The sequence below is a fragment of the Anabrus simplex genome, chromosome 1 (assembly GCF_040414725.1).
Source record: "Anabrus simplex isolate iqAnaSimp1 chromosome 1, ASM4041472v1, whole genome shotgun sequence".
NCBI classification, from domain to species: Eukaryota; Metazoa; Arthropoda; class Insecta; order Orthoptera; family Tettigoniidae; genus Anabrus; species Anabrus simplex.
The window spans coordinates 1,195,448,210-1,195,474,554 of record NC_090265.1 but is presented as its reverse complement, the minus strand read 5'-3'; the positions used below and the strand labels follow the sequence as shown (position 1 = coordinate 1,195,474,554).

General features: G+C 37.3%; 1 protein-coding gene across 7 annotated transcripts in view; it reads right to left on the bottom strand.

Moving 5' to 3' along the window:
- The window catches only part of LOC136858186 (uncharacterized), a 115,033-nt gene that overhangs the window by 16,031 nt on the left and 72,657 nt on the right, over nt 1-26,345 (bottom strand). For all 7 annotated transcript variants that reach the window (XM_067137546.2, XM_067137549.2, XM_067137545.2 and 4 more), the window contains exon 9: nt 13,088-13,222. In XM_067137546.2, the coding sequence (XP_066993647.2) occupies nt 13,088-13,222 (135 nt within the window). The remainder of the gene's footprint in view (nt 1-13,087; nt 13,223-26,345) is intronic.

Sequence of the window (26,345 nt, the reverse complement as noted above, 5' to 3'; positions counted from 1 at the left end):
CATGTGGCAGTTGGTCACAATATTGTGAAGAGTGTTTCCCGCGCTCGCATATAAACATTTGCACGCCGCGCTGAAGCACTCAGTCTTGGCTTGGCAGCCATTGAAAATGGAGCTCCCGTTGGATGTTACTGCCAAGTGAGAAGTGCGCGCAGTTATTTGGTTTTTGAACGCAAAAGGTACTGAACCGATTGAAATCAATCGCCAATTGACGGAAGTGTACGGTGAGTCATGCATGAATGTCAAAAATGTACATAAGTGGTGTAGAGAGTCTGCAGCTGGTCGGACTGAAATTCACAACGAACGAAGGAGTGGAGACCGTTAATTTCTGTTGGGACAGTCGTGAAGGTTGAGCAAATCATGCGTGAAGATTGGTGGATCATCCTGGATGATCTCTGCACTTTGGCTCCTGAGGTTTCCCGAAGCGCCGCTCACAGAATTTTAACTGAAAAGTTGAAATACCGGAAAATGTGTGCAAGATGGGCGCCACGCATGCTAACTGAACACCACATGTGGCAATGAGTTGATTCTTCCCACGCAATACGTTGCAGCCAAACAGGACAACATTTTGGACTCAATTGTCACAGGTGACGAAACCTGGGCGTTCCACTTTACACCTGAGACCAAGCAACAATCACGCCAGTGGCGGCATCCCTCTTCGCCAAAGCCTCGGAAATTCAAGCAAACACAGTCTGCCGGTAAAGTCGTGACAACTGGGTTTTGGGGTCGAAAAGGGGTATTGTTGGTCGACTTTATGCCTGTTGGGACCACAATAAACGCTGGTACTGTGAGACCCTGAAAAAACTCAAGACAGGCAATTCAGAACCGGAGAAGAGGAATGTTGAGCAAGGGCGTAAACATTCTCCATGACAACGCTCGCCCGCACGTCGCCTGGCAAACCGTTGCTCTCTTGTAACAGTTTCAGTGGAACATCATCCACCTACCCTATAGTCCCGACTTGGTGCCCAGTGACTATCACTTGTTCCCTAAGTTGAAAGAATATTTGGCTGGAAAGCGATTCCGAACCGACGACGAGGTGAAAGATGAGGTTCACAACTTCCTGAACAGCATGGCGGCAAGCTGGTATGACATGGGCATACAAAAAGTGTCACAGCGTCTACAAAAATAGCTAAATGTTCAAGCTGTAAAATGATGTAAACCATTCTAGAAATAAACAGGTCTATGTATTTATAAAAAAAATAGGAAACCTTATTTTTGGGATTACCTTCATATGCCTGGAAATCTGAGAGTATTTATTCCTAAATCATGTGTTCCCTGCAGTCATCTGGTTTTTCTGGCAAAAATCAATTATCAGATTCCCTTCTTGATTATTACTGCTGCATGCATAAGGTGGTGGTGGTGGTGGTGGTTGAAGAGGAAGTATAACTGGGCAATCATCCTATCAGACACTTAGAAAAATGAAGGTATTGGCCAAAGAAAGACAAGATCCACAAAGGGCGTGAAAATGAAAGACTCCCTAGGCCTCGAATAATCTAATACTCTCGGGGTTGGAAAAGAACAAGAGTTGACCAAGGGAGGTCAGTTAGGATAGATGAAAGTGAGCAGCCTGGAACAAGTAAGTGGAAGCAATGCAAGGACACAGCTAAGGGTTCTGTGGTCGCCAACCTACATTCCCAAGTTAAGAGCCCCTAGGGTTGTATCCATAAGGCACCAAAAAATCTTATCCTTCATTTACTATATCTTCTCACTAATTTATATACCGTATTTATGCGAATAATCACCGCACCCTAATTTTAGGAAGGATAATTTTGAAACCTTTGGCAGAAATAAACCCAAAAACTTGGGAAACACTTGCCAAGGACCGTTTACTTTGGTGGCAAAGTGTCTGTGCCAGAGTTCAACACTTTGAACAAGAACACTGCAGACATGAAGATACAGTATTAAGTGACAGGAACGCAAACTTCGCCAAACCCAGCCAAGATCTCCCCCATCCCTCAGCTGCGTGATGTGTGGACGTATGTTCTATGCAAGAATTGGCCGTTACAGTCACCAAAGTTTAAATACAAACTGTTCTGAATTGAAGTGAGCTATTAGCCAGAAAATCTGTAAACTCGGAAATGAGTAACTGCCGACAATACACTGCACCTGAAACAAATTCTTTGTTCCTTTTTCTAACTAAATTGTCAGTACAGTATATTTATCGTGTCATTTACATACTTCACCTCTTCTGTATACAGTATTGCTAAATATTCTTTCTCTGCTTTATTTTGGCACCATTTCTGATTCTAAGACTTCCAGTGAATAACAATCTGTTCTTTAGTGTTCTTTCTCATTTTTCCTTCAACTAAAATCATTTAGCCTGAGGATGGATTTGTCCATATCCATTAAAAACTTGACCTATTCTTTGGTCTTATTTATCAGTGTCAAGATATTGTTTCCAATTCAATGGTGTTCATCTAGGTGAGGTTTGATACCGGTTGCTCGACTAGAATTCAAAGGAGATAGGTTTTATTTGCAAGGGATGTTCTATCATTTTCCAAAGGAGTATATATGGAGTAATTTTTGCTACACTGTAGGTTATTATGATGATTTTGTCACTCACAAAAGTATTACCCTATCATGTTTTAGTAAGGCTGCTCCCAATACAGAGGTGCCCATTGCAGCTGCTCCTAATCTGGAGAACAGATGCTGGATGAAGGATTTCAGTGTCTTTTACTCCACAGAGTCATCATCACAAAAGGTGGACCAAATATACCTGTTCCCACTCAACTCACTTTGTTCACGAGTTGAAAAAGGTTGTACTGCCAATCTCAACCAGCATACGCGTTACCACATGGAATATAAGAGGCCTTCTTCAAACAGGAAAACTTTGTACTGTACAAAAAGAGCTCAATAAATGCAATTATTTCCATTGCAGGCTTCTCTGAAATCCATTATAAGGGAAGTGGTACCTCACGAAAGATGACACCGTCGTTTACTTTTCCAGTACCCATTGGCAATTCTAACAGCATGGCTATAATTGTACCGAGTAGACACAGTAAGTTCGTTCTGGGGAATGAAGCTATCACCCTGCGGTTGATGTCCCTGCACATCAAAGCCAAACCCTGAAACCTAAAACATTTTACAGGTGTATGCTCCTATTGCAGATGCCAAAGATGACTTAATTGTGAAATTTTTTCATCTCTTGAAGCTGTCGTGTTTGTGCCAGGGAAGATCTCATAGTATTGGGTGATTTCAATGCCAAGATTGGAGACACAACTGTGGATGACCACATTCGCTCTGAAGTAGGACACTTCGGCTTGGGCACACATAATGAAATATGGGAGCACCTCATCAGTTCTGAATTGACAACGGTTTTATAACAGGAAACATTTTCTTCCATCGGCACCAAAGACGGCCCTGAACAAGATCTACAAAAATCAAACAAATACATCCTAGTCCAGACACATAGGCGTACCTCACTGAGAAAACTCAAGATACTACCAGGAGCGATTTTCAGCTCCGATCAACAATTATTAATGGCCACTTTTTGCATTAAAATCAACCCTTTTACCTCAGGTCTTTTTGGGTAGTTTGCTTGAAGGTCAGCCATTTTTAAAGGAAATTACACAATGTTTCCCAAAATTCACAGATATCACAATAAAAAAGTCACAAAATCACTACTATATCACAACTAAATCTAAGCTAATCTTGTGTTCAGCAGAATAAACAAACATTATTTTCGTGGTAGACAAGCGAGAAATACAGCGCAAAATCTTAGGGTAAATGAAGGTTGACACCTGGCTAGCTTAGTTTAGCACACTTATGCCATCTAATGAGGAACTGTAGAATGTATTCAAGCTTTCAGTGAGAACTGATGTAGTGTTGATATATCATTACCCCGACAGTCTTCACAGTGGACATGGGTAACGATATATTGTTACCTTGAGAGTAAGAAGGTTAAGACACCAACAAGAATGAGTCCTGTGCACAAGATTTCAAAAAAATGTCTCCTTAAATCACCGGATGAAGAATGAGTACGATGAACAGATTGTGCAGGTGGTAGGATTTCAATTATCATCTCTTTGGCCACGAGCTATTCACAGTTTATGAATATCATTGCTTTATGAGAATCTATGCAATTAAATATTTCTTTGTCAGCCAATTTTTATGTTGTTGAGTGTATAACACTTCTATCTGAGCCACTCAGCCCAGTAAATGGAGTTTTTGAAAGTAGGAAAGATGATGATTTGGAATTCAAGAAGACAAACTGAGATGATCATATTGCTGTTAAGCTTCTTAAACTAAGATGATTAAGTAGAGGGTACTGCATACTCTTTCTTCTTCTTTACGTCATGTTTCCAGTCTTCTGGGTTGCGTTGTGAATCAAGGACCTCCACAGTTTTCTGTTTCTCCACCACTCCCTTCCTTCCTCCAATACTACTACTACTACTACTACTACTACTACTACTTTTAATACTTTATTCTCTACACTTTCTTTCATCGTATCCATCTACCTCTTTCTGAGCCTTCCCCGTTGTCTTCCTTCCATTATTTTCTCCATAAATATTCGCTATGGAACTCTATCCTCTTCCATCTTCATCATGTGTCCATATCATTTCAGCTTACTGGTCTATCTCATTTTGCAGTTTAGGGAATGAATTCTCTCTCTGATTTTTATGTTTCTGATTTTATCCCTTCATGTCTTCCCAATTATGATGCCTCTAAGGAATTTTGTCTCAGCTGCTTGGATTCTGCTTTCATCACATTTTGTTGCTATACATGTGCCTACTGCGTATGTCAAAATGTGTGTGCAATACACTGAGTAAAGAATTTACTTGCATTTCTCTGGGACGTCCCAGTTCCACACTATATCTTTCACACATTGGTGAAACCCCATGGCTTGTTGGATTCTCTTTCCAATTTCTTTGCTTATTTTCCCATTTTTTGCAAGTATACTCCACAAAACTTTCCACAACTTCTAATTGTCTTCCATTTACTTCAATATTCCCTCTTCCTTCTTTATTACCTCTCATCATCACTACTGTCTTACTCTTCTCCTCACTTATTTTCATTCCATATTCTCTATCTCCGAATTCCATTCTTCTTGTACTTCCATTTCATCTTCTGCCCATATTACTATGTTGTCTGCAAAGTAAGGCCTTTGTCTCTTTGCTTCCCATTATTTTGTTGTACACTCATGTGGATTTCATCCATGACTGTGATGAAGAGTAGAGGGGATAACAAACTTCCTTGTCAAAGTCTTGTTTCTATATTGTTTGGCCTTAGTCTTCACATACTTACACACTTTAATATATGGCTAATGTCGACAAGACAAGTAAGTTCATACGATAAACACTCACTCTGCAATTATTACCGTATTGGGTTCCACATTCATCATTCTAATTCCCCGTTTTTTCTCTTATCCAGTTACAGACAACTCATATTCCTCCCAGATTGAATATGCACCAATGGGAAGTTAATCAACAAGAATGACGGAATTTTCCAAAATATTTTTATCCGATAAGCAATGAATGATATCAACAATATGTCTCCAACTTACATGCTTCAACCTTAAAGCATAACCATGCTTCCTTCTAAAGAAATATTCAAACTGATTCAAACCCTAACATGAATGACTTTAACCAAGATTCTGGTTTTGTAAAAATTCTTACAACTCAGGCGACCATAACAGTTGAAGAAACCCCAACTCACGCAGTGATAAATTCTAGTCAATACAATTTGAGAAACCCCAATTCACGCTGTGATCAATCCAATCCACAACTGGAAATCTAGTCATTATAAAATAAGTTAATTAATTGTCCATAAATTCTGGCAAAGTTAATGCACATATTGTACATACTGTACATATTGTAAACTATGTAAATAACATAAGACAATTGTATTTAGTATTAAGTTAGTTTACTATAAGTTCCAATGTTTATAGTTTTAATTCTTGACCTTAAGATTAATATAGGCTGAAGATGCCCATAACTAGGACAAAACATGTCCCTAACTGTTGTTTTTAATTCATGTAGAATTTAATCACTAAAAATATATATTTGTATTGAAAAGGTGGACACAATAATTTTAATCTTGAAAGAGTTTACTTATTGTATCTTCAATACGGAACAAAATGAGATTAGTTACTTGTAACTTGATAGCCAACCGGGCAAATTATCGTTTAAACGTGGACACAATAATTTTAATCTTGAAAGAGTTTACATGGCTTTGATTGATCATTTGTTCTTCTGCTCTGCCTACCTTACTTTCTATCAATGAATCCCCGACTAGTTGCCGTGGTACACTGTCATATTCCTTCTAAGTATTACTAAATCCTTCGTGAACTCCCATCTTTTCTCCATCATGTTTCTTCATTCAAAAATTAGATCAAAAGTTGATCAATCTCTTCTAAATCCATATTGTTCTTCCTCTATTTCTTTTTCTATTTTCATCCTCAGTTTATCCTCTAATATGCTCTCACAGATCTGTATATGTGAAATGAAGGTGATTCCCCTATAGTTGCTACATTCTTTCTTATCGCCCTTCTTGAATACTGGGATTATCGGACACTTTCTTCAATCTTCTGGCACTTCCTTTCTCTTCCATATCACTCAAAATAATCTATATATCCAATGTAACCCTACTGGTCCTGCTGCCTTTTATCATATCTGTAGCCATCTCATCCACACCTGATGCTTTGCAACTTCTCATCTTATAGGTCCATCTATTTCCAACTTTGTGTCAAAATATGTCCTTGTATCTGTCCTTACAAATTTTGTATCTTCTCTCCTGTTTACTTTGCTCTTAACCAATCCAAACAACACTTTCCTACTTCCTTTAACATCCTCCCATAAGGTTTCAGTGAAGTTTTGTTAGCATTTCTGTTTCTTTTCTTGACAGGCTTTCTTTGCTCCATGATACTTTTACCTACTCCCTGTATTTCTGCCTCCTATCCAACTCCTCCATGCTTTTTGCTTTTCTTTCACTACATCCCTTACTTTGTTATTCCACCAGGTCTCGTTTGCCTTCTTTTTCCCTGATACTCTACCACATCTTATCTTCTGCACATTTCACCACTCCTTGTTTGAACGTGGCCCAATCCTCTTCAACAATGCCAACCTCTTCTTTAGGATGGGTTTTTTCATTTCTTCTTGGAACTCCTCTTGTGCTCACTTTTCTTTTAATTTCCATACCTTTATTTTTCTTTCTCTTGTATGTATGTATGTATGTGTGTATGTATGTACAGTCCTCAGCCTTAAGACTGGTTGGATCCTCAACAGCTTTGCCATCAACTGTCATAGATGGCCTAAGCATTACTGAAGAGGCGTACTAGGGAAATGAAGGGAGAGGTAGTTTCCCATTGCTTTCCTCACTGAGCCAGAAGTTGCTATTACATATCAGTCTACCAAGCCCACTGAAATGCATGCATCAACTGACCCTATGAGCAACATTTTTACACCATTCATAGCAGGGACTGGCTGCATAAGGAATGGCATTACTAGCATCGCTCATACCTCAGTCACTTCCACATTGTCAAAGTCAAGGATAAGACTGAGACAGATCAATGAAAGTAACAAAATTGCTCTAGCCTATACCAGAACACATAATGCATTGTAAACACTAGGTCCCGTCAGCAAAGGTATTTCTTTCTCTTAATTTCACTATTTTACCAAGTCTTAATTTAGCTACTACAATTGTATGATCTTCAAAATCTTCTCTTGGCATAGCTGTCACATCTTTCAATTGTCTGGATTTCTCTCTCTCAACTAAAACCAGGTCAATGGTTGTTTTTGCTCTCCTTTGTCCCCATTCATATCTAGTTATTTTTTGGCTGTTCTTTCTGAACCATGTATTGCCTACTATTAATTCATTCCTCCCACAAAAATCTAGTAGTAGGTCTCCTTCTGCATTTTTATTTCTGTAACTGAAAGTTCCAATTATTTCTTCTTTACCTTGCCTGTCTGTTCCTACCCAGGCATTCATGTCTCCCTTTATCACCACTTCTTTATCTTCAATGCAACTTTCTACTTCCTCCAAGAACTCCTCTAGACTCTCTTCGACATTACCTGTCTGAGGTGCATATACTTGGATAAAATCTGGCACGCCACTCTCCAAGACAAGTCTGATTTTCATGATTCTGTCATTTACCTGGTACACCTTCTCTATGTACCGTACCAGGTCTTCCCTCACAATAAAACCTTGTCCATTATTGCAGCTTACACCTCCACTCCAAGACAACTGAAACCCCTTATTCAATCTCTTCTGTCTCTTTTTTCTTGGTTTCACTCAATTCCAACAATGCAATGTCCTCCCTTTTATACATTCTATTAGTTTTTATGCCTTGCCATTAAGGGTCAAGACATTTATGGTTGCAATATTTATCGCTGGTTGCCCACTTTTCACAGTTCCACAGTACAAGAACACCAGGAACTGCACGCCACTTTTGGGGGTTGCCCTAACCGTTTCTGAGGCCTTGACTCGCTCTCAATAATTTTATAGGCTATTACAGTGAAACCTCGTTAGTACGTTTCTGCAGGGGACGACAAAAAAAGTCGTGTTAAGCGGAAAAACGTAATATAGAATATCCCATTAAAAACTATCCAACAGGGATGTGGTATCACTTTACACATTAGTACATTTTACATTGTATGTGTGTGTAGTGTTTCAGGAGATACAGGAGAACACTAAAAAGTGTGAAAAAGTCGAGAGAACAATTATCAATAATTCTCTACTAGAACCTGTTAAAGTAACAAGAGATTATTAAAAGATGTGAAAAACTCAGAAAAACAGATACAACATTCTTTTGCCCTTCGGGTCATGGAAGTAGCTACAATACCTACATATTATAGCAGATCACTTTCTTCCCAAAAGAACTATATAATGAATTGTTAGTTGAAATCTTAGGTTTCTGACCAGTGGGTAATTAAACATTGTTTTCTGTCACTTTGTTCAAGCATGAATTTCTCGCGAAATTATACTTGCCATTCGCAATTAAGCGCCTTCGGCTGCCATCTTGAACAAGAAACTTCGGCAGTACTCGGCATTGATTCCAACAGACTCGCCGGTGAATCAATGTGCCAACTGTCAACTAGCAGTTTGTATTTTTGTATAAATGGTACACCGCTTTACCTTCAATTTATTGTGTTGAGTGGTAAAAAGAAGTGAAGTTATTATTTGTCGCATGACAGCCTACTTATGGATTAATAGGATAATCGTGAGAAGTTCAGTAGTGCTGTATATATGGTATCTGTCTTGTGATAACCTAGCTATGGATAAGAAAAGGATCGTAAAGCCACTCACTAATGAAGAAAAAATTAAAATCCTTCAAGAAGTAGATAGGAATCCACATCTTAAGCGCCTAGAGTTGGCGCGAACATTAAAACATTGAACACTATTGTGGGCAACCGAGACAAAATTGAAAATGCGTATAAGCAAACTAGAAACAGAACAAGAAAACAAGTGCGCACAGGAAAGTTTCCGAAGTTGGAAAAAGTGATTTTGAATAAATAAATTTCTAACTTCTGATTGGAATGCAAAATAGGCTACAAGCACAATCAAGCACACTGGTTTATTCAACAATCTCACTGACAACAAAGACCTTTCCATAGAACAAAGAACATAGAACAAAAAATAAACCATTTTTCCCTTTGAGAAAATTAATGATCATAGATATGTCTCTTGGTCATGACCATCCACCAACGGCTGCATGGTTGCTAGAGTTACACTTCCGTTACATATTTTGTGGCGGTAACTTCCATGATGCATAATTTCGGATGACTCCCAGCCATAAGCCATGTACGTCCACAGGACAGCTTTGAAAAAAAAAAAAAAAAAAAAGCGTGAAAACTGAATTCAGCACTCCTAGCCGCATTGGAATCTATTAATGTGCTTTAACTTAGCACTGTCCTGTCTTGTTCTATTGTAAACTCTTTGCTGCCAATCAATAACGCAAAACTCAACTTTACCAAAGCTAACAGCTTGCCCCTCGAAGGCGCAATATACTCGGTGTTCGAGAATTCAAGGTCATTTCCTCTTATCGCGCAACTTTCTCCGACTGACCCATGGTGAGGGCTCTTATGTCTGTTGGAAATCACATTCCGTACACAAGGGATGACAAAGAACATTTTCAGGTCTGGGGAATATATGATCATACTAAGCAATAAAGGCAAAAAATCATGACATGTTAAGTGAGGGATTTTTAATACAAATTTAATACTATGTCCGTTGGGACCTCAAATTTATGACGTGCCAAGCGGGAAAAATGTGTTAATGAGGAACGTACTTATGAGGTTTCATTGTAGTACGATGGGCTTGCCACACTCAATGACATTTTATACCTACTGCCAGGATTCTTTCAAGCCACCCCTAGCATGGAGTGCAGATGCTGCTAGATGGAATTTTGTGGTATTACCTCCAACAAGAGACCACCAGTTATCCTAAAGAGCCTCATCTGCCCGACGCCATTGGTGTCTTTAGATTGTACTCATATTTATTCTCGAGTCCAGGGCTGACTCTTCCGTCCTTCTCTGCCGTAGATGCCGTTAAGGTCTTCACTCTTAACCCTGAGCAGGGACCCTTACCAGATGTGCTCTGGGACAGTAAGATGACAGTAAAATCAGTTATATAGAAGATCTCTACACTAAAAACCAACATTACCTCCTGCACCATAATAATGCTAAGGTAACATACAACTTTCTTATTAATGAACAAGTACAAAGATATACTCATTGGACTGAGAAACATTTAGTTAACACTAGAAAGATGGAGGGGTCATTTTCGACCCTTTTATGAATTCAACATTCTGCTGTTGCCGTAATTCATCTTAGATTTCGTTCAGACTGTATGACTTCTCATCACTGAAATTCAGATGCCCCAGCCCTAACAGCTTGGCCCCATAATTCAATTAACCTAGAAGGACGGAAGGGTCATTTTTGACCCCTATTAGATAGTACACGAACTCTCATCGTATTTCCATAACTTTACTTCTATTTTGTTTCCTGTGCATGATGTAGACTGTTTGCTTCTTCCCCCACTCCACACCATCCGCTTATCTTCACCTATTTGCCTCCTGCCCACTTCACAACATGAGTCAAGGTTAGAACAAACCCGCCATCCTGCCATTCGTAGTAAGGAGCTTGTGAGGTGTGCATTATAAACAGTTTGTTGTGTTTATTTTACAAATGATTCCTCATATATGGAGCACACAAGGTATTTGAAACTGGAAATGTAATAGTTTCTCTCTAGGAAATAAGTGAAGATGACTCTGGAGACGAGAGAGGAAGAATCAGTTCATCAGATGACGATGATTCCCCACAAGCCTCTCGTTCAAGTTCTTCGTCTGAATCGGAGCTTGAAGAGATTGAAAGTAATCCAGCTGACTCGCTACAAATAACTACCGTTGGAAAACTTGAAAACAAAAGCAGAGGTAACAATGTTTTATAGTTTCTTCATTGGTATGCACAATGTGTACATATTTATACCAAAAGTCATGACAGATTCACTTTTTACTTCACAATTAGACATTTGAGGTCATTCACAATATGTTCGAGGAGGGCAGGTGGGTCAGAGAGTAAATGTTACAGCCCCTGGAGATGCAGATGCACAACAAATGCAAGAAAGATGCGGAAGGTGGGCATGTGTGTAAGCTTTGATGTTGATGATACACTCCTTCACAGACATACTGTACTTCATGACAATAGAAAAATAATCAGAAACAATATCATATAATATATCATTGTGATTTTGGGCTGATTTTACATCCATTTATAACTGAATGTTGGTATAAATGTATGGTTTAAAACATAATATTCAATCAGGAAGATCATTAATTTTTATTTTTATTGTAGAAAATATATCCCCACATCTGTATTCACAATGGAATAAAACTTATATATCACTCTGATGAAAGAATTTCTGGCTGGGGAAGGCATTCATCGCATGGACTGGCCAGCGAGGTCTGCGTATGTGAATCCTAAAGAACATGCCTGGAAAGCATTGGGGAGGTGAATTGCATCCCGTCAGCCTCCACTAAGGACCCTCCACGAACTTCGCATTGCCCTTTCGGAGGAATGGGATCGACTGCCACAAGAGCTCTTGGAACATCTCACAAAGAGCATGCCACATCGCTGTGAAGCATGTGTGGGCATTAGGGGTAACCATATGCCCTATTAACAGCATATTTTGTTGTGGAAGACACTGCCAAGTTTTGTTAGTTGTTGTCAACTAACCTTTCTGACACTGTTTTTTTTTTTTTTTTTGACAAGTTGAGTGACACATGGTGTGTGAGTCAGCTTCCGTTTGTTCAGCAATCCGCCTGACATTCCTAACAGATGGTATGGCCTCGTTTATGATTATGCTTAATTTTTGGACACTAGTGTATTTTAGGATAATCTCTGATGGCTACTACAGATGACTGGATTAACTGTACTGGATCACCATTACAGAAATAACAAAAAATCATAATGCTATTGATTTTATGTCCCACTAACTACTTTACGATTTTTGGAGATGCTGAGGTGCCAGACTTCAGTCACACAGGAGTTCCTTTAAGTGCAGGTAAATCTACCGACACAAGGCTGACAAAGGTGGAAATAAATCTTGGACTGGAAATAATAGATTAGATAAGGTTGTTGTACTGGGATATATAACAACCAAATGTTAGGCCCTCTTTCCCACAGGGACTCATGACTGTTATGCATGGAAGAGCAACTATGTGGCCCTAGCTGATTCTGACATGGCTTTTACTTGTTTCCAGCTCCTTTCTTTCATTTTTCTCATCCAACCTTACTCGGTCAACTCTTGTGCAATCTTATCAAAACAATATGAGGCTTGTTATGCTTAGGGAATCTTTCATTTCCATACTTTTTATGACTATAAGATCTATTCTTAGTCAATTATGTCACTGCTTGGAGTCAGAACTCTGTCTTATGATTTATATTTAGAGGTGCTGTTGGTTTTCCCCTAAAAAGAACAATCTTCACCACTACCAACAGCAAAGTATTACGGGAATAACCAGTGTTCAAGAGATGATGGAGTAAATTCAGAGTTCTTAAGATTAATTATGTAAAGAGATACATGTGATGAAATCTTGTAATAACTGAAGGATTATCCCTGATGACTACAGTGAGTCCTTGTGGACAAGTATTACCTGACTTGGACTGATGACTTCTCTCTTTGCCATGAAGTCGCCACCATTGCTTTAGTCCATGCTCTGGTGGTTCCCTGTCACCCTGTGTTTGTCTCATTTGCTCATTCACTAGGCATATAGTTGTGTGGCTGCAACCTAGAAAGTTACATATTTATGTAATTATGGTTTACAAGAAAGCATTTAAGGATCAGTGGGACAAAAACAAATTTGTTTTAAGTGTTACTTCTATTAACTTTTTCTTTCTATGAATATACTAATGAGGTGCCTAGTATCAAACATGGACAAAAGCCATTTTGTTAATTTTTCAGTAGAGCCACATTTTCATTTCTCTATGTTAAACCCCCGTTATATGTGTGAAAAAATTTTTGTGTCATATTTCCAGCCCTATGAACAAGAAAATCATGGTCGACACTTAGGAATTTCAGTCTAAGAATGTAAAACATGTTCAAATATGACGATGTCCATTTCTGAAGCCGAGATTGGCTTTTGTCCATTTTTGATAGAAACATCCATGTAATTATCCACTTTTGAAATGAACTATCCCAATATTTGGAAAAAAGTTGCAGGATGTCACGGAAGTAAGCTTCCATTTCATAAGAAATATAATTAAAATATGAAAGAAATAAGTCTATTCTTATACTTTGTTGACATTTTTAACATTCATTTCAGTTCTTGCTTTACTGTATTTCTGGGCAAATAGCCTCTGGTTCATCACAAGGGTCTTCAAAACAATCACATTCATAAATAATCATTAACAGCTTGTTCATTTTCACTACAAATGTTCTTATTGATGACTTCGATATACCACTTAACAAAGGCATTAATTTCCTATCTTTTCCAAGTGCTTTCCGTAAGTTTCTGTGGGTTTAAATTCATGCCAATATCACATGTAAAGAATTCATTAACATTAGACTTACCTGTCATGCTTTCGTGATCTTACGCTCAATACCTGTTTCCAAATAGTAGCCTACCTTACCTTTAACTACAACATTGCATCTTTTCGTGCTCCTGAGTATAATTCTTTTAAACTGTGAAATCTTGGAATGAAGTTGACTAGCAGATTTCAGATAAATCAGTGCTTGTTCTTTCTAATTCAGTGGTTCCAAGGTTTGTCCAATCACTTTCACTGTGCCATACATTTTAAATACCTCAAGATATTCATCAGGACTTACTATGGTCGTCATCTTATTAAGGTCTTTCTCAATGAGTCCAAAAATCCTACCTGGAGGCAAATATGAGTGTCCAGTAACTGGAAATACCAGTTTTAATTTGTCAACAGAGGATGGTGCATACGTTTTAAGCCACTTTGCACACATCGCCAAAATATTACTGTTTTTATCTTGGCCGGCGCAGCCATCAGCAATCAACTTGACTGAAGTGAAGCCTTGTAAATCATTAGATCGTACTCATTGACAACCGCTGATACTATTTCGTTTGATAATTTCTTTCCCTCATTCTCCAGCCACGTATAAACAGACACATTATCAGGGCGCAGTTTGCTTTGAGATGTGCCTATTACAACAGACAGATTGTAACAGTAGAGTTGTCTGGAATAATAAGCCAACTGATCACTTAATTTTGGCAAAACGAGGTTCTTTTGGCAATCATAGGACATTAAAAAACAGTCCTCCTCTTTTTTCCTTAAGATGTCGATAAACATTCTCTGGTCGCCACGACAGTTTGATGTCACTTGTAGCAATAAGATTGGCTGAAATGTTCATGTCCGTTTTTGATACAAACTACGTCTGGAGGTGTCCGATTATGAAAGAAACTGCATATTTCTATGTTAAAAATTACGTACAAATATTCATTTATGAAAGACACGGACCACTAATTCAGAAAGAGCATTAAAAATGCTATAAGGATCAACCTTAACTCAATTTTGATATAGGTGGCGCATGTCCATGTTTGACATTAGGCACCTCACTTGTTGGCAGTGCAGGAGGAATATGTGGTAAACATCAAGAAAGATAAGAGAGAAGGAAACTCGATGGTGGGAAGGTAGAGTAAAGAGAAGAGGAAATAGTAGAGAGAATGGAAAATACTAAAGATAAAGGAAATGCAGAGCTTGGCTCCATATCTGTAATGCAGTGACATAAGCAGCCACCCTGCTGTGGTATACTGAGGCAAAATAATTGTTATGGAAGTGGTTGCTGAAGAAAATAATTCATTTAGAAGAGGTGATCTGAACATTGCCAATCAGCTTATAAATCTCATTTTTGTTCCGTATTGATTGCCAATAAAAATAAATAAAAATAAGACAGAAAAAATATCACTGTAACTGGTCAAATATATATACAATAATTAAAGGAGACCTGACAGAAGAAGAGTGGTGTGACACAGGTGGAACTAGCAGTTAGTAAAATAAAAGAGAAAGAAGCTGTAGGAAAAGCTGAAGTTGCAATACATATGATGAATATAATTGGTTCTTTGGGATTGCAGTGGTCATACATACTACTCAACAGTGTATATAAACAGGTCCCAGAGAACAGGACAAGGGAATTGAATTAACTTCTAACTAGCTGAAACCCGTCAAGACATGACGGTCAATGGGGTAAGTATTTATTGAAGGATTTCTCTATATATAACATTCCTTGTACTTTATATTTTTAAATTTTCTTTACATCGCACTGACAGAGGTAGGTCTTACAGCAATGATGGGATATAAAATAGCTGTAAGTGGAAAGTAAGCGACCATGGCCTTAATTAAGGTACAGCTCCCAGCATTTGCCTGGTGTGAAAATGGGAAACCATCTTCAGGGTTGCTGACAGTGGGATTTGAACCCACTAGCTCTCGAACGTAAGCCGATGGCTACGTGACCCAAACCACACAGTCAATTGCTCGGTGCATTCCTTCTACAATTACCTTTTGGAACTATTGCAACTTTAAAATATCACTCTCTCTTGACAATGCAACTTTTTAACTGGCCTTTGTGTTCTCTTGGAGTGCTTGTCTACCATGTTTACTGTATACTGCTTGCTGCTATCTGTGTGTTGTTCGCTTCCATATGGGACAGTAGGAGAGGGAACTTCCACTCCGCCTTCAACGAGACACAAGATATAGTGCCAATCATACGAGTCTTTCATTCAATTAACATTGACTACTTACATTGGCAGTTGAAACTGGGAAGGATGCTATCTCACACTTTTAACTTTATCGATATAGCTTCGAGTATCTTTACCGTTAAATACATATACAAAACTAGGACTAAAAATCTTCGGGCAGTCAAGGACATGTTTTAATCATCGAAGTGACTATACAAGGTTCAATACAAACTGTGATGAAACGACAGACTGTTATTTTGTTATCTAAGTATATAAATAAGTCATTTGCTAGTTGCTTTACAACCCAATTCCACCTAATCGATACTTTCTCTTTTATTTAGCCTTAGGCTATTTAAACAGACATTAAAATTAAATTCAGAACATGTTTCGAATGCTTTGCATTCATCATCAGCTGTTTACAATAAGCATAGGTAAAAATAGCTAAGAACGATCTCACAATTTACTTTAAAACCTTAAAAACAAGTGTTAGTCGTGCGCATGTGGGTGGATGGGGGGGGGGGGGGTTGGGAGGGGAGGTTGCATTGAAGGCGATTGTTAGTTGGACTATAACTCATTATTAAAAACTTAATATTAAAAACACTGATTGGGCTAAAAATTATAGTTTCACTATGAGTCTAGTGAGTTTATCTATAAAATCATTGATTGTGGAAACTTGTAGATCCTTTGATGAAGTATTTCTGTAGAGCAGTTCATATTATCATATCATCATGATCATCAGATCATATTATCGATACGGACATGAAGTGGATAGTATGTAACATAGTTGCTTTACGTTGCACCGACACAGATAGGTCTTATGGCAAGATGAGAATTTTTAGACTCATTACAAATATTTAGGAAGTCCTTATGGACAACATGTCGAAACCTGTGTTTAAATATTTTTTATCATTTGTGATGTCTTTTTATATGTTTGGTAAACAACCTTTTTAAATGTGTACTAATTTATTTTTTTAGATTACCTATAAGTTTATCTACACAGCTGAAGATGGCTCAATGATAAAGGCCAAAACTAGTTCTGATTAGAAGATAATTCTTTTAAAAATATTGTGCTGATTAGGAGGAACAATTCTTTCAATTTCCATTGTCATAAAACTTTTATAATGTAAAACAAAAGCTAACGATTTCCACTTATTCAAAACTTTTGTTTTACATTATATTGCTCTTCAATACAGAATAATATGAAATTTATTATCTATGATTTATTCCGACTTTTGCTTCTTCAAGCGAATGTATATGTGTAGAGAGGGCCGTGTGCCCTAACTTCGCCACATGAAAGAAGCCATAATAAATAAAAACCTACGATGGGACATTATTTTTCTTGAGAAAATTTACTAGCCACACCCATATTTTACAAGATTATAATGGAAAAGAGGCTTTTCCTTCTCGTGGAAAAAAAAATATTCCACAGCCTTGTGGCGATGATAGGAATTTTGCCAGCTGCCAAAGCCTGTCGCACTCCTCTGGCCAATGATTAATGAATGAGAGATGAAATGGAATGAATTTTGGAGAGTGTTGCTGGAATGAAATATGACAGAAAAAACCAGAGTACCCAGAGAAAAACCTGCCCCGCCTCTGCTTGGTCCAGCACAAATTTCACATGGAGTGACCGGGATTTGAACCACGGAACCCAGCGGTGAGAGGCTGGCGCGCTGCCGCCTGAACCACAGAGACTTCCTTTCTCTTGAAATGTCTCCATTTTTCTGACAATGAGGCATACAACGGACAGGTGCCTCCGAAACTATATAAGAGAAAGCTAATATTCAATTACTTTGTGAAAATGTTTCAGGAAGTTTATATCCCAGAAGGTCTACATTCCAATGAAAAGGTCCTGGTTCGGAGTGGAAACCTACAAATTTTACCAATAAAAAACAAGCTACGTGTGGAATATACTGCAGTGGACTGGAAAATCAACAGAGTATGACAATGAAGTCCATGGCTTGGCTGAATGGTCAGCAAAGCACTCTACAGTTCAGAGGGCCCCAGGTTCAATTTCTGGCCAGGTCGGAGATTTTAACTTTAAATGGTTTATTCCATTGGTGCAGGGACTGGGTGTTTGTACTGTCCCCAACATCCCTACAACTCACACACCACACACAATACTATCATCCACTACAATAACATGCACAGTGTGAAAATAGGAAAAAAAACAAAATCATCTTCAGGGATGCTGACGGTGGGATTTTAACCTACTATCTTCCAAATGCAACCTCACATACTGATGCAGTACGGACAATAAGAAGCAAACGAAAAAATCTCCGTAAGGAACTTATGAGCAGAAAGGTGAAGAAAAAGAAGAGGTATCAACTGTTTATCAAAAGAAAGTCATGGTTCTAGAAGACATTTTGCATGCTCAGAAGTATCTATGGTGTAGGAATGCAAACTTCCCTATCAGAGAAAAAGACAAAACTAAAGTCAAACATGCAGTTCACACCGACTACAATGATTCCATGAGGGAGGGAGAGAGTTTATCGTTATGATCAGTATGTCATTATGTATTCCACTGCAACAAAACTGATGATGAAATACTTTCTGGCATCTTCTAGACATTCTTGTATTAAATACAAGCATAATTTTCCAACAACAGAGGCAAATTCAATCACCTGCAGTTCAGAATTCACATCACTAATAAAATTCTCAAGAAGTACAGAGGATCAACTCCCTCTGAAGTTTTAGCTATCCTTTAAGTTAGAGCACTCCTTCATCTACAGAAAGATTCATCGGGGAAAAGGCAGCATAGTGTGAAAAAGTGTATGGTGTGTCTGGTGAAAAAGGAGAGATGTAAAACAATGTAAAGGAGCAGCGATGGCGATGTCACACTCTGTGCAGCTGTGTTTCTGTGCTTACCCACGTAACAAGTGTAAAAGAAAAAAAAAAGTATGTGAAGTGCAAACTAAGTAAATACTGTAAATACTGTAATATCATTAATGAAATCAGTTCTCATGTGTAAGTTTCTTGTCAAAAAGAAGTGATTATCACGAGAAGACAACTAGAACCAGCCTGCAATTGTAAATAATCATGCTAAAATTATTGCCGAGACTGCAAACCCTGCACAAAATGTATTATTATTAATTGCAGTATTTATTCGAGATTTCAAGATTAGTGTACACTAAAGTGTGTTTCCAGTATATATGTTTTATAATTTGCCTGTTATTAATATGAAATTAAGATGTTCTGAAAAATCTATAACAACAATAATAATAATATGATAAGAAAATTAAATAAAAATATCCAGGACACAAACATCCACTTCACACTCAAAAGAAAGAAACAACATGAATATTCTCAACACCAGAAAGGGCAGGAGGATTGGAATACAGGAAGAGGTACCGAGAGGATCGCAAGGCCTGAATAGTTCCTAGCACGAGACCTGGATAATGGACTGACTAAAGCAATCCAATGCGGACATCAAACTCAAAATAAATAATAAATAATAATAATATTCCCCAACCCCCCAAAAAACCACAAAAAATATGAAAGAGTAGGTGAAAAAACATTTTCGTATCAGAATTAAGATACTGTGATTGTATACCAAACGTCTTTACAGACATGTGATGGCTATAATATGTTATTATAGCACATTGGTATGTACTGCATGGTCGTACTGGTACTCGCTGTCGACTATGATTATACACTGAAAATGTTTAATCAATCATCCTATTCAATACATTATAGTATAACTTTATCTATGAAGTTGTCGTTTTTTACATTAATCAAACATGTTTCGACTCATTTTTGGATTCATCTTCAGTGGATTTCAGTCTTAAAATACATGCATTACATTCATGATTTAGTAGTTAAAATATTTGACATTTGGTACAATAGGTCTTATAGTGAGTTCTAATTATATATAGGTATAAATAAAACTTAATTCAAGTATGTCTTGTCTTAATTTAAAAATCTTGCTGCACGGTTAAAATCTCTAAAATTCCTCAATAGTGAGTTGAATCCATTTTAACTTCTGGCAGCTGGTTGTATAATAATGTTTAGGAGGCAAGTAATATATTGCATTCATGTTATATGTTACTGATGTTGGTTGAGTTCCGTCCATTAAAGTTTATCAGTGGAATCTGTAATGGAAATATTATGACAGAAAAAGAGATATGTTATCTATGCGCAATTGGAATGAATAACAAAACTTACATGTCCCACTTATCTGTCCAAAACCTGCCTGTTAAGAAGTCTTTCCGTCATTGAAATTGTTCAGACGGGTGAGATGATGTTACTGATGGCCGTATAAGATGGTATGTTGGGGAAGTTGGTGGGGAGTAGAGGTGGGAGGGGAATTGTGTGCAGAAGGTGGTGTTAGCCTTGCATGTTCTGGGTGGAGTTTATTTTGGTATTGTTTACAAATAATCGGGGTGAAGATTTCGAATAGTATGTTTCTTTTTTCATTAATTTCATTTCAATTACAATTCTTGAATGGTCGATGTTGATGTACATGTTCTCTAGAATATTCAGCAGTGGGTCCTTTTGTTCAAGTTATAAAATTGATAGATCTCGTTCTATTGTAGTGTATTTGTGATTAGTAATTTCATGGTGCTTACTCATAGCTGAAAAATGATTGTGATTTTTAGCATTAGTGTTTTGTATATCTTGTAATATAGTTTGTCCCGTTTGTTCAATGTAGGAGGAATTAAATATTTGGCACTTTAGTTTATATACACTGGCATTAATGTGTTTTTATCATTATTATTAACAGTGTGCATGTTGAAAATTAACAAAGCATTGGTGCTGTTAGTTCTGAATGCTATTTTCATATTATGTTTTGTAAAAACATTAGTTATCTGCTATATATTACTATTGTTAAATGTGAAGGTGGAATAATTCTCTTTTGGAATTGATTCAGGTATAAGTGTCGTCTTAGGTTTATTTCTGAGCTTATTAATGATATTGATAATGTCTTATTGAATCCATTCTTATTTGTTATGGTATGGATAGTTCTTATTTCTTTATTAACTTTTTTTTTTTAAATAATGGTAGTTTCATAGCTCTATCTATCATACTGTTGAATGCCACTTTCTTGTGTGTGCCTGGGTGTTGGGAAGTTTGTCTGATAGTGTTGAGAATGTGGGTGGGTTTTCTGTAAATGTCACAGGATAGGATTTTTTGTGTCACGTCTGCATGTTATTGTAATACCCAGATACCATAGTTAATGGAATTTATGTTTTTGTTCTCTATTGTGAATTTTATGTGGGGATCGATCTTATTGAGTTGTTCAAGTATCATGTCCCCATTATTAATTTGTGTATCTATAATAGCAAACGTGTCGTTCACATAGCACGTCCAATGTTTTATTGTGCTAATTTTGTCTATGATGTGTGTGTGCTCTAAGTAATCCAAGTAAATATTGGTTAAGATTCCTGATACAGGGGATCCCATTGGCTGACCTATCTATTGGTATAGTGTTCCATTGAAAATAAAATAGTTACTGTTTGGTGTAAATTTTAGGATTTGAGTAAACTCATATATTTCTCCTCTACTTAGCTTGCTGAAATGCATTAAATTGTCTTTTATTAATTTGATGGTTTCATTGATGGGGGATATTAGCTACATGTTAACTATGTCAAATGAGTGGAGTGTGTAGTGTCTAGGTATATTTATAGTGGAATGCGTGGTGTTTAGGCATATTCATATCTTTTATCTCATTGCACAATTCAATGGAATTCTTAACTCTTGGACACTCGCGCTAGGAATAGACGCAGTGTTACTAGCGTGGGCTACATACATAGCCCAAACTAAAATTCAATCTGAATGACTCGTGTGCACTATTTTTCGGCTTATTTGGTAATAATATGTTAAATAGTAGTGTATATATAAATATTTTAAGCCAAATTTGAAGACAATATGTAGGTTTTTCTTTTGTTGACAAGAGGAGATAAAAACTCTTGAAGAAAAATTTGACTGCATCTCACACTAAGGGAAATCTACCATGGAAACAGAAATAAAACAATTACAACTTTTAAATTTATTTATCTATATACCCAAATACCTACATTAGAACATATTTGCATGGTAAATAAACAAAAACAATATCACGTTAAAAATTGTCTTAGAGTTTCTGTGAGCATTTTAGGGAATTTTAGCACTCTAGCAAAGCATGTATTTCTGCAGTATCGGTAAATCACATTTAAACCTGTCTCTAATTCATGTATAAAATTATTTGTTGCTGTAGTTATCATCTGTACTATATTGCTATCTATACAACGTTTTAAACATTCAATTTCAGTTTTCACAGTACGAGCAATTCCCTTAGGGCCAGGAAAAGTAAGGTGAAGTAAGATGGCGACTACTGTGTGTGAGTCTGTGATATCCGTAGTAGATAATGGTGTAAGATGCAGTGAAAAATGTTGCAAATGCAGAAGAGTAGTTAAAAATGGGATTCTCTGTCGTAAGTGTGATGAATGGTACCATTTTCGTTGTGCAAATATTGTAAATAGGACTGATATTGAAGAAAGTGAGTAGCTGTGTCCCGAGTGTAAACAAACTGATAGTGAGGCAGAACAACAAGAAAGAGAGACATATGAAACTATAATTAAGATTTTAGGAGTGCTACAAGAAGACTCTGAAACATGAAAATGAAAGCTTAAAGGACAGAATAAAGAAACTGGAAGATAAAGAAGACGTTGGAGAAGAAAGATCGCCGTGGACGGAAGTGACGCGTAGCCATTTTAGGCCTAATGTTAAACATATGGGAGAAACTACGTACAACTTAAAACCGGGAAAAAACTCTTTGCAGTGCCAAAATAGATTTCAGTTATTGCAGCAAGTTCCAGAAGAAGACACACCAAGTTTTCCAAATAATTTTAAATCCAGTGGAGGTAACCTACAGAAGAAGAAAACCAACCGAAAGTCAAGATCGCCAAAGATTCATCTCTACGCAGACAGTCAAGGGCAGGGTATGGCAGAAGGCATCAAGGATGAGCTGCAGAATCCAGAAACTGAGGTTTTAGGAATAATAAAACCATGTGCCAAAACTGAAGACGTCCTTTCAAGTTGTGATCCTGTGTTAGAGAAGGACAATTATGTGGTGATTGTGAGTGGTACAAATGACATTGCTGCAAATGAAGGTGAGGAACTAATTACGACTCTCAGAGGTAAGATTTCCAAACTACCCGACTCAAAAGTAATTGTAGTTAATGTGCCACCTAGGTATGACCTTTTAGAGGACTCATGTGTGAACAAAGCTGTACATGATGTAAATATAAAAATCAAGAGATTATGTAAGAGTTTTAGAAATGTCTATGTAGTAGATACTTTAGGTCTTGGCAGGCAAATGTTCACTAGGCATGGGTTACATCTGAATGGTAATGAAAAAGCAAATCTCTGTAGACAAATTGCTACAATTATCAACAGAGATTTGCAAACTAATCTGTACTTAAGAAAACCCATACCACTAAACTGGCACATACAGGGAAACTTGCCAGAAAACTCAGACCCTTAAATCAAGATCTATGTACAAGGATCTGGGTTCCAGGGACGTTCTCAACTCATGAGTCAAACGTTACCCAATTGCAACAGTCAAGTTTTAGGGAGGAAGGAGGTCCGAGATTGCTCTTGGTAAACTGTCAGAGTGTAGTAAATAAACAATTAAAATTCGGTACATTGATGGAATCTTATGTGGTGTTAGGAGTGGAATCGTGGTTGAGAGAAGGGGTGGGTAATAGAGAAGTATTTCCAGAAGGGTACACAGTCTATCGTAGAGACCGAGGAGATAAAAAGGGAGGGGGGGGGGGTGTTTATTCTGGTGAAGGAAACTTATTGTTCACATGAATGGTTTACCGATGAAAGGGATGAAATATTAGGGATAAAATTAGTTTGTCATAATATGAAGGAGGTGGGAATTATAGGAACATACAGGCCTGGAAGAGAGGAAAGAGACATGGAAATATTTGAGAAAATAATAGATTATACTCATAAAAACAATAATAATGATATGGTAATAATTGGGGGAGATCTAAACTTGCCTGAAGTTGAATGGAATGGGGCTGCAAGTGAAGCCCATGAACAGAAGCTGGCAAATAAGTTAATTTGGGAGGGAGGATTTACACAAGTAGTACAAGAACCGACTCGTCTCAATAACTTACCAGATGTATTCTTGGTTAAACCATGGGAAATTGTTGATAAAACTGAGGTAATTGAAAGAATAGGTGACCATAAGGCTGTAATAATGGATGTAGGACTGGTACCAAAAAGGCTTAATAAGAGGCTTACACAAGACAAGAAATTGTACAGAAAAACTAAAGTTGATGAATTTGGGACTTACCTTAAATCACAATTCAGTTGTTGGATAAGTGAAGGGAGTAATGTGGATACACTTTGGGATAAATTTAAAGGAATCATTTGGGAAGGAGAGAAGAGATTTGTACCTGTTAAGAAGGGTAAAATGACCTCAGACCCTGTTTATTATACAAGGGACATAAGAAAATTAAAAAGAAAATGTAGAATAGTAAACAGGAAAATCAAAGAGGGTAGGGAGAATAGAGAAACTAGAAAACAGCTAATGAGGGAACTGAATAGAGTGAAAAAGGAAGCAAAAGAGAATTATATGAATGGCATACTTCAAGAGGGTAATGGCCACAAAGGGAAATGGAAAAAGCTGTATTCATATATTAGGTATCAAAAAGGAAAAGGAATCCAAATTCCTACAATGGTGGGAGAAGGGGGTGAACACTATTTAACAGATACTGAGAAAGCAAACCTCTTTAGTAAGGAATTCAGATATTCAGTAGATGATTGTCAGGAGTTGGAAACCGAAACAGAAGATACAGAAGGAGGGACACAGAGGGAAACAAGAAGCTTCTCATTCACAAATGAAGATATTTTCAGAGAATTCCAACTGCTTCAGCAAGGAAAAGCAGCAGGAAGTGATCAAATTACTGGGGAGGTATTAAAGACAATGGGGTGGTATATAGTGCCTCATTTAAAATTTCTCTTTGACTATGTCATAAATAATAGTGTAATACCAAAGGAATGGAAGGAATCTATAATAATACCAATTTATAAAGGAAAGGGTTATAAAAGGAAACCACAGAACTACAGACCAATAAGCCTGACCAGTATAGTTTGTAAAATACTGGCGAGTTTAATAGCAAAGTACATCAGAGGGATATGTGATGATAAAAATTGGTTCATGAGGAGCCAGTATGGATTTAGAAAGAAATTTTCTTGCGAGGCACAGCTGGTGGGATTTCAGCAGGACATATCAGATCAGTTGGATTCAGGAGGCCAGTTAGATTGCATAGCCATAGATCTTTCCAAAGCCTTTGATAGAGTGGAACATGGAATATTATTAAAGAAATTGGAGGAAATAGGATTGGACGTAAGGGTTATACGTTGGATAAGAACATTTCTAAATTCAAGGGTTCAGAAAGTCAAAGTAGGAAATAATATATCACAGGAAGAGAAAGTTTGGAAGGGAATTGCACAGGGTAGTATAATCGGTCCGTTACTTTTCTTAATATACGCAAATGATTTAGGGAACAATATAACATCGAAAATAAGATTGTACGCAGATGATATAATTGTTTATAGGGAAATAAATAACATTGAGGATTGTTCAGAATTACAAAGGGACCTTGAGAGTATCCAAGAATGGGTTGAAGAAAATAATATGAAGATTAATGGAGGCAAATCAACTGTTACAACATTTACAAACAGGAGCTTTAAAACTGAATTTGAATATACTTTGGATGAGGTAGTTATCCCAAAAGATGGCAAATGCAAATACTTAGGTGTGAGATTAAAAAGTAATTTGCACTGGAAGGGTCATGTTGATGACATTGTTGGGAAAGCATACAGATCGTTACATGTCATAATGAGGCTACTTAAAGGATGCAACAAAGAATTAAAAGAAAAAAGTTACTTAAGTATGGTTCGTCCATTATTGGAATATGCAAACAGTGTTTGGGATCCTCACCAAGAATTACCTAATAAAAGAACTAGATGGTGTGCAGAGGAAAGCAGCAAGGTTTGTAACAGGGGATTTCAGGAGAAAGAGTAGTGTATCAGAAATGTTAAAGGAACTTGGTTGGAAACTTTAAGTAAGAGAAGGGAGAAAACTAGACTTATAGGATTATATAGAGCCTATACAGGAGAAGCAGCATGGAGAGATATCCGTGAGAGGCTTCAGTTGGAAAATAATTATATTGGTAGAACTGACCACAAGTACAAAATTAAAAGGAATTTTAACAGA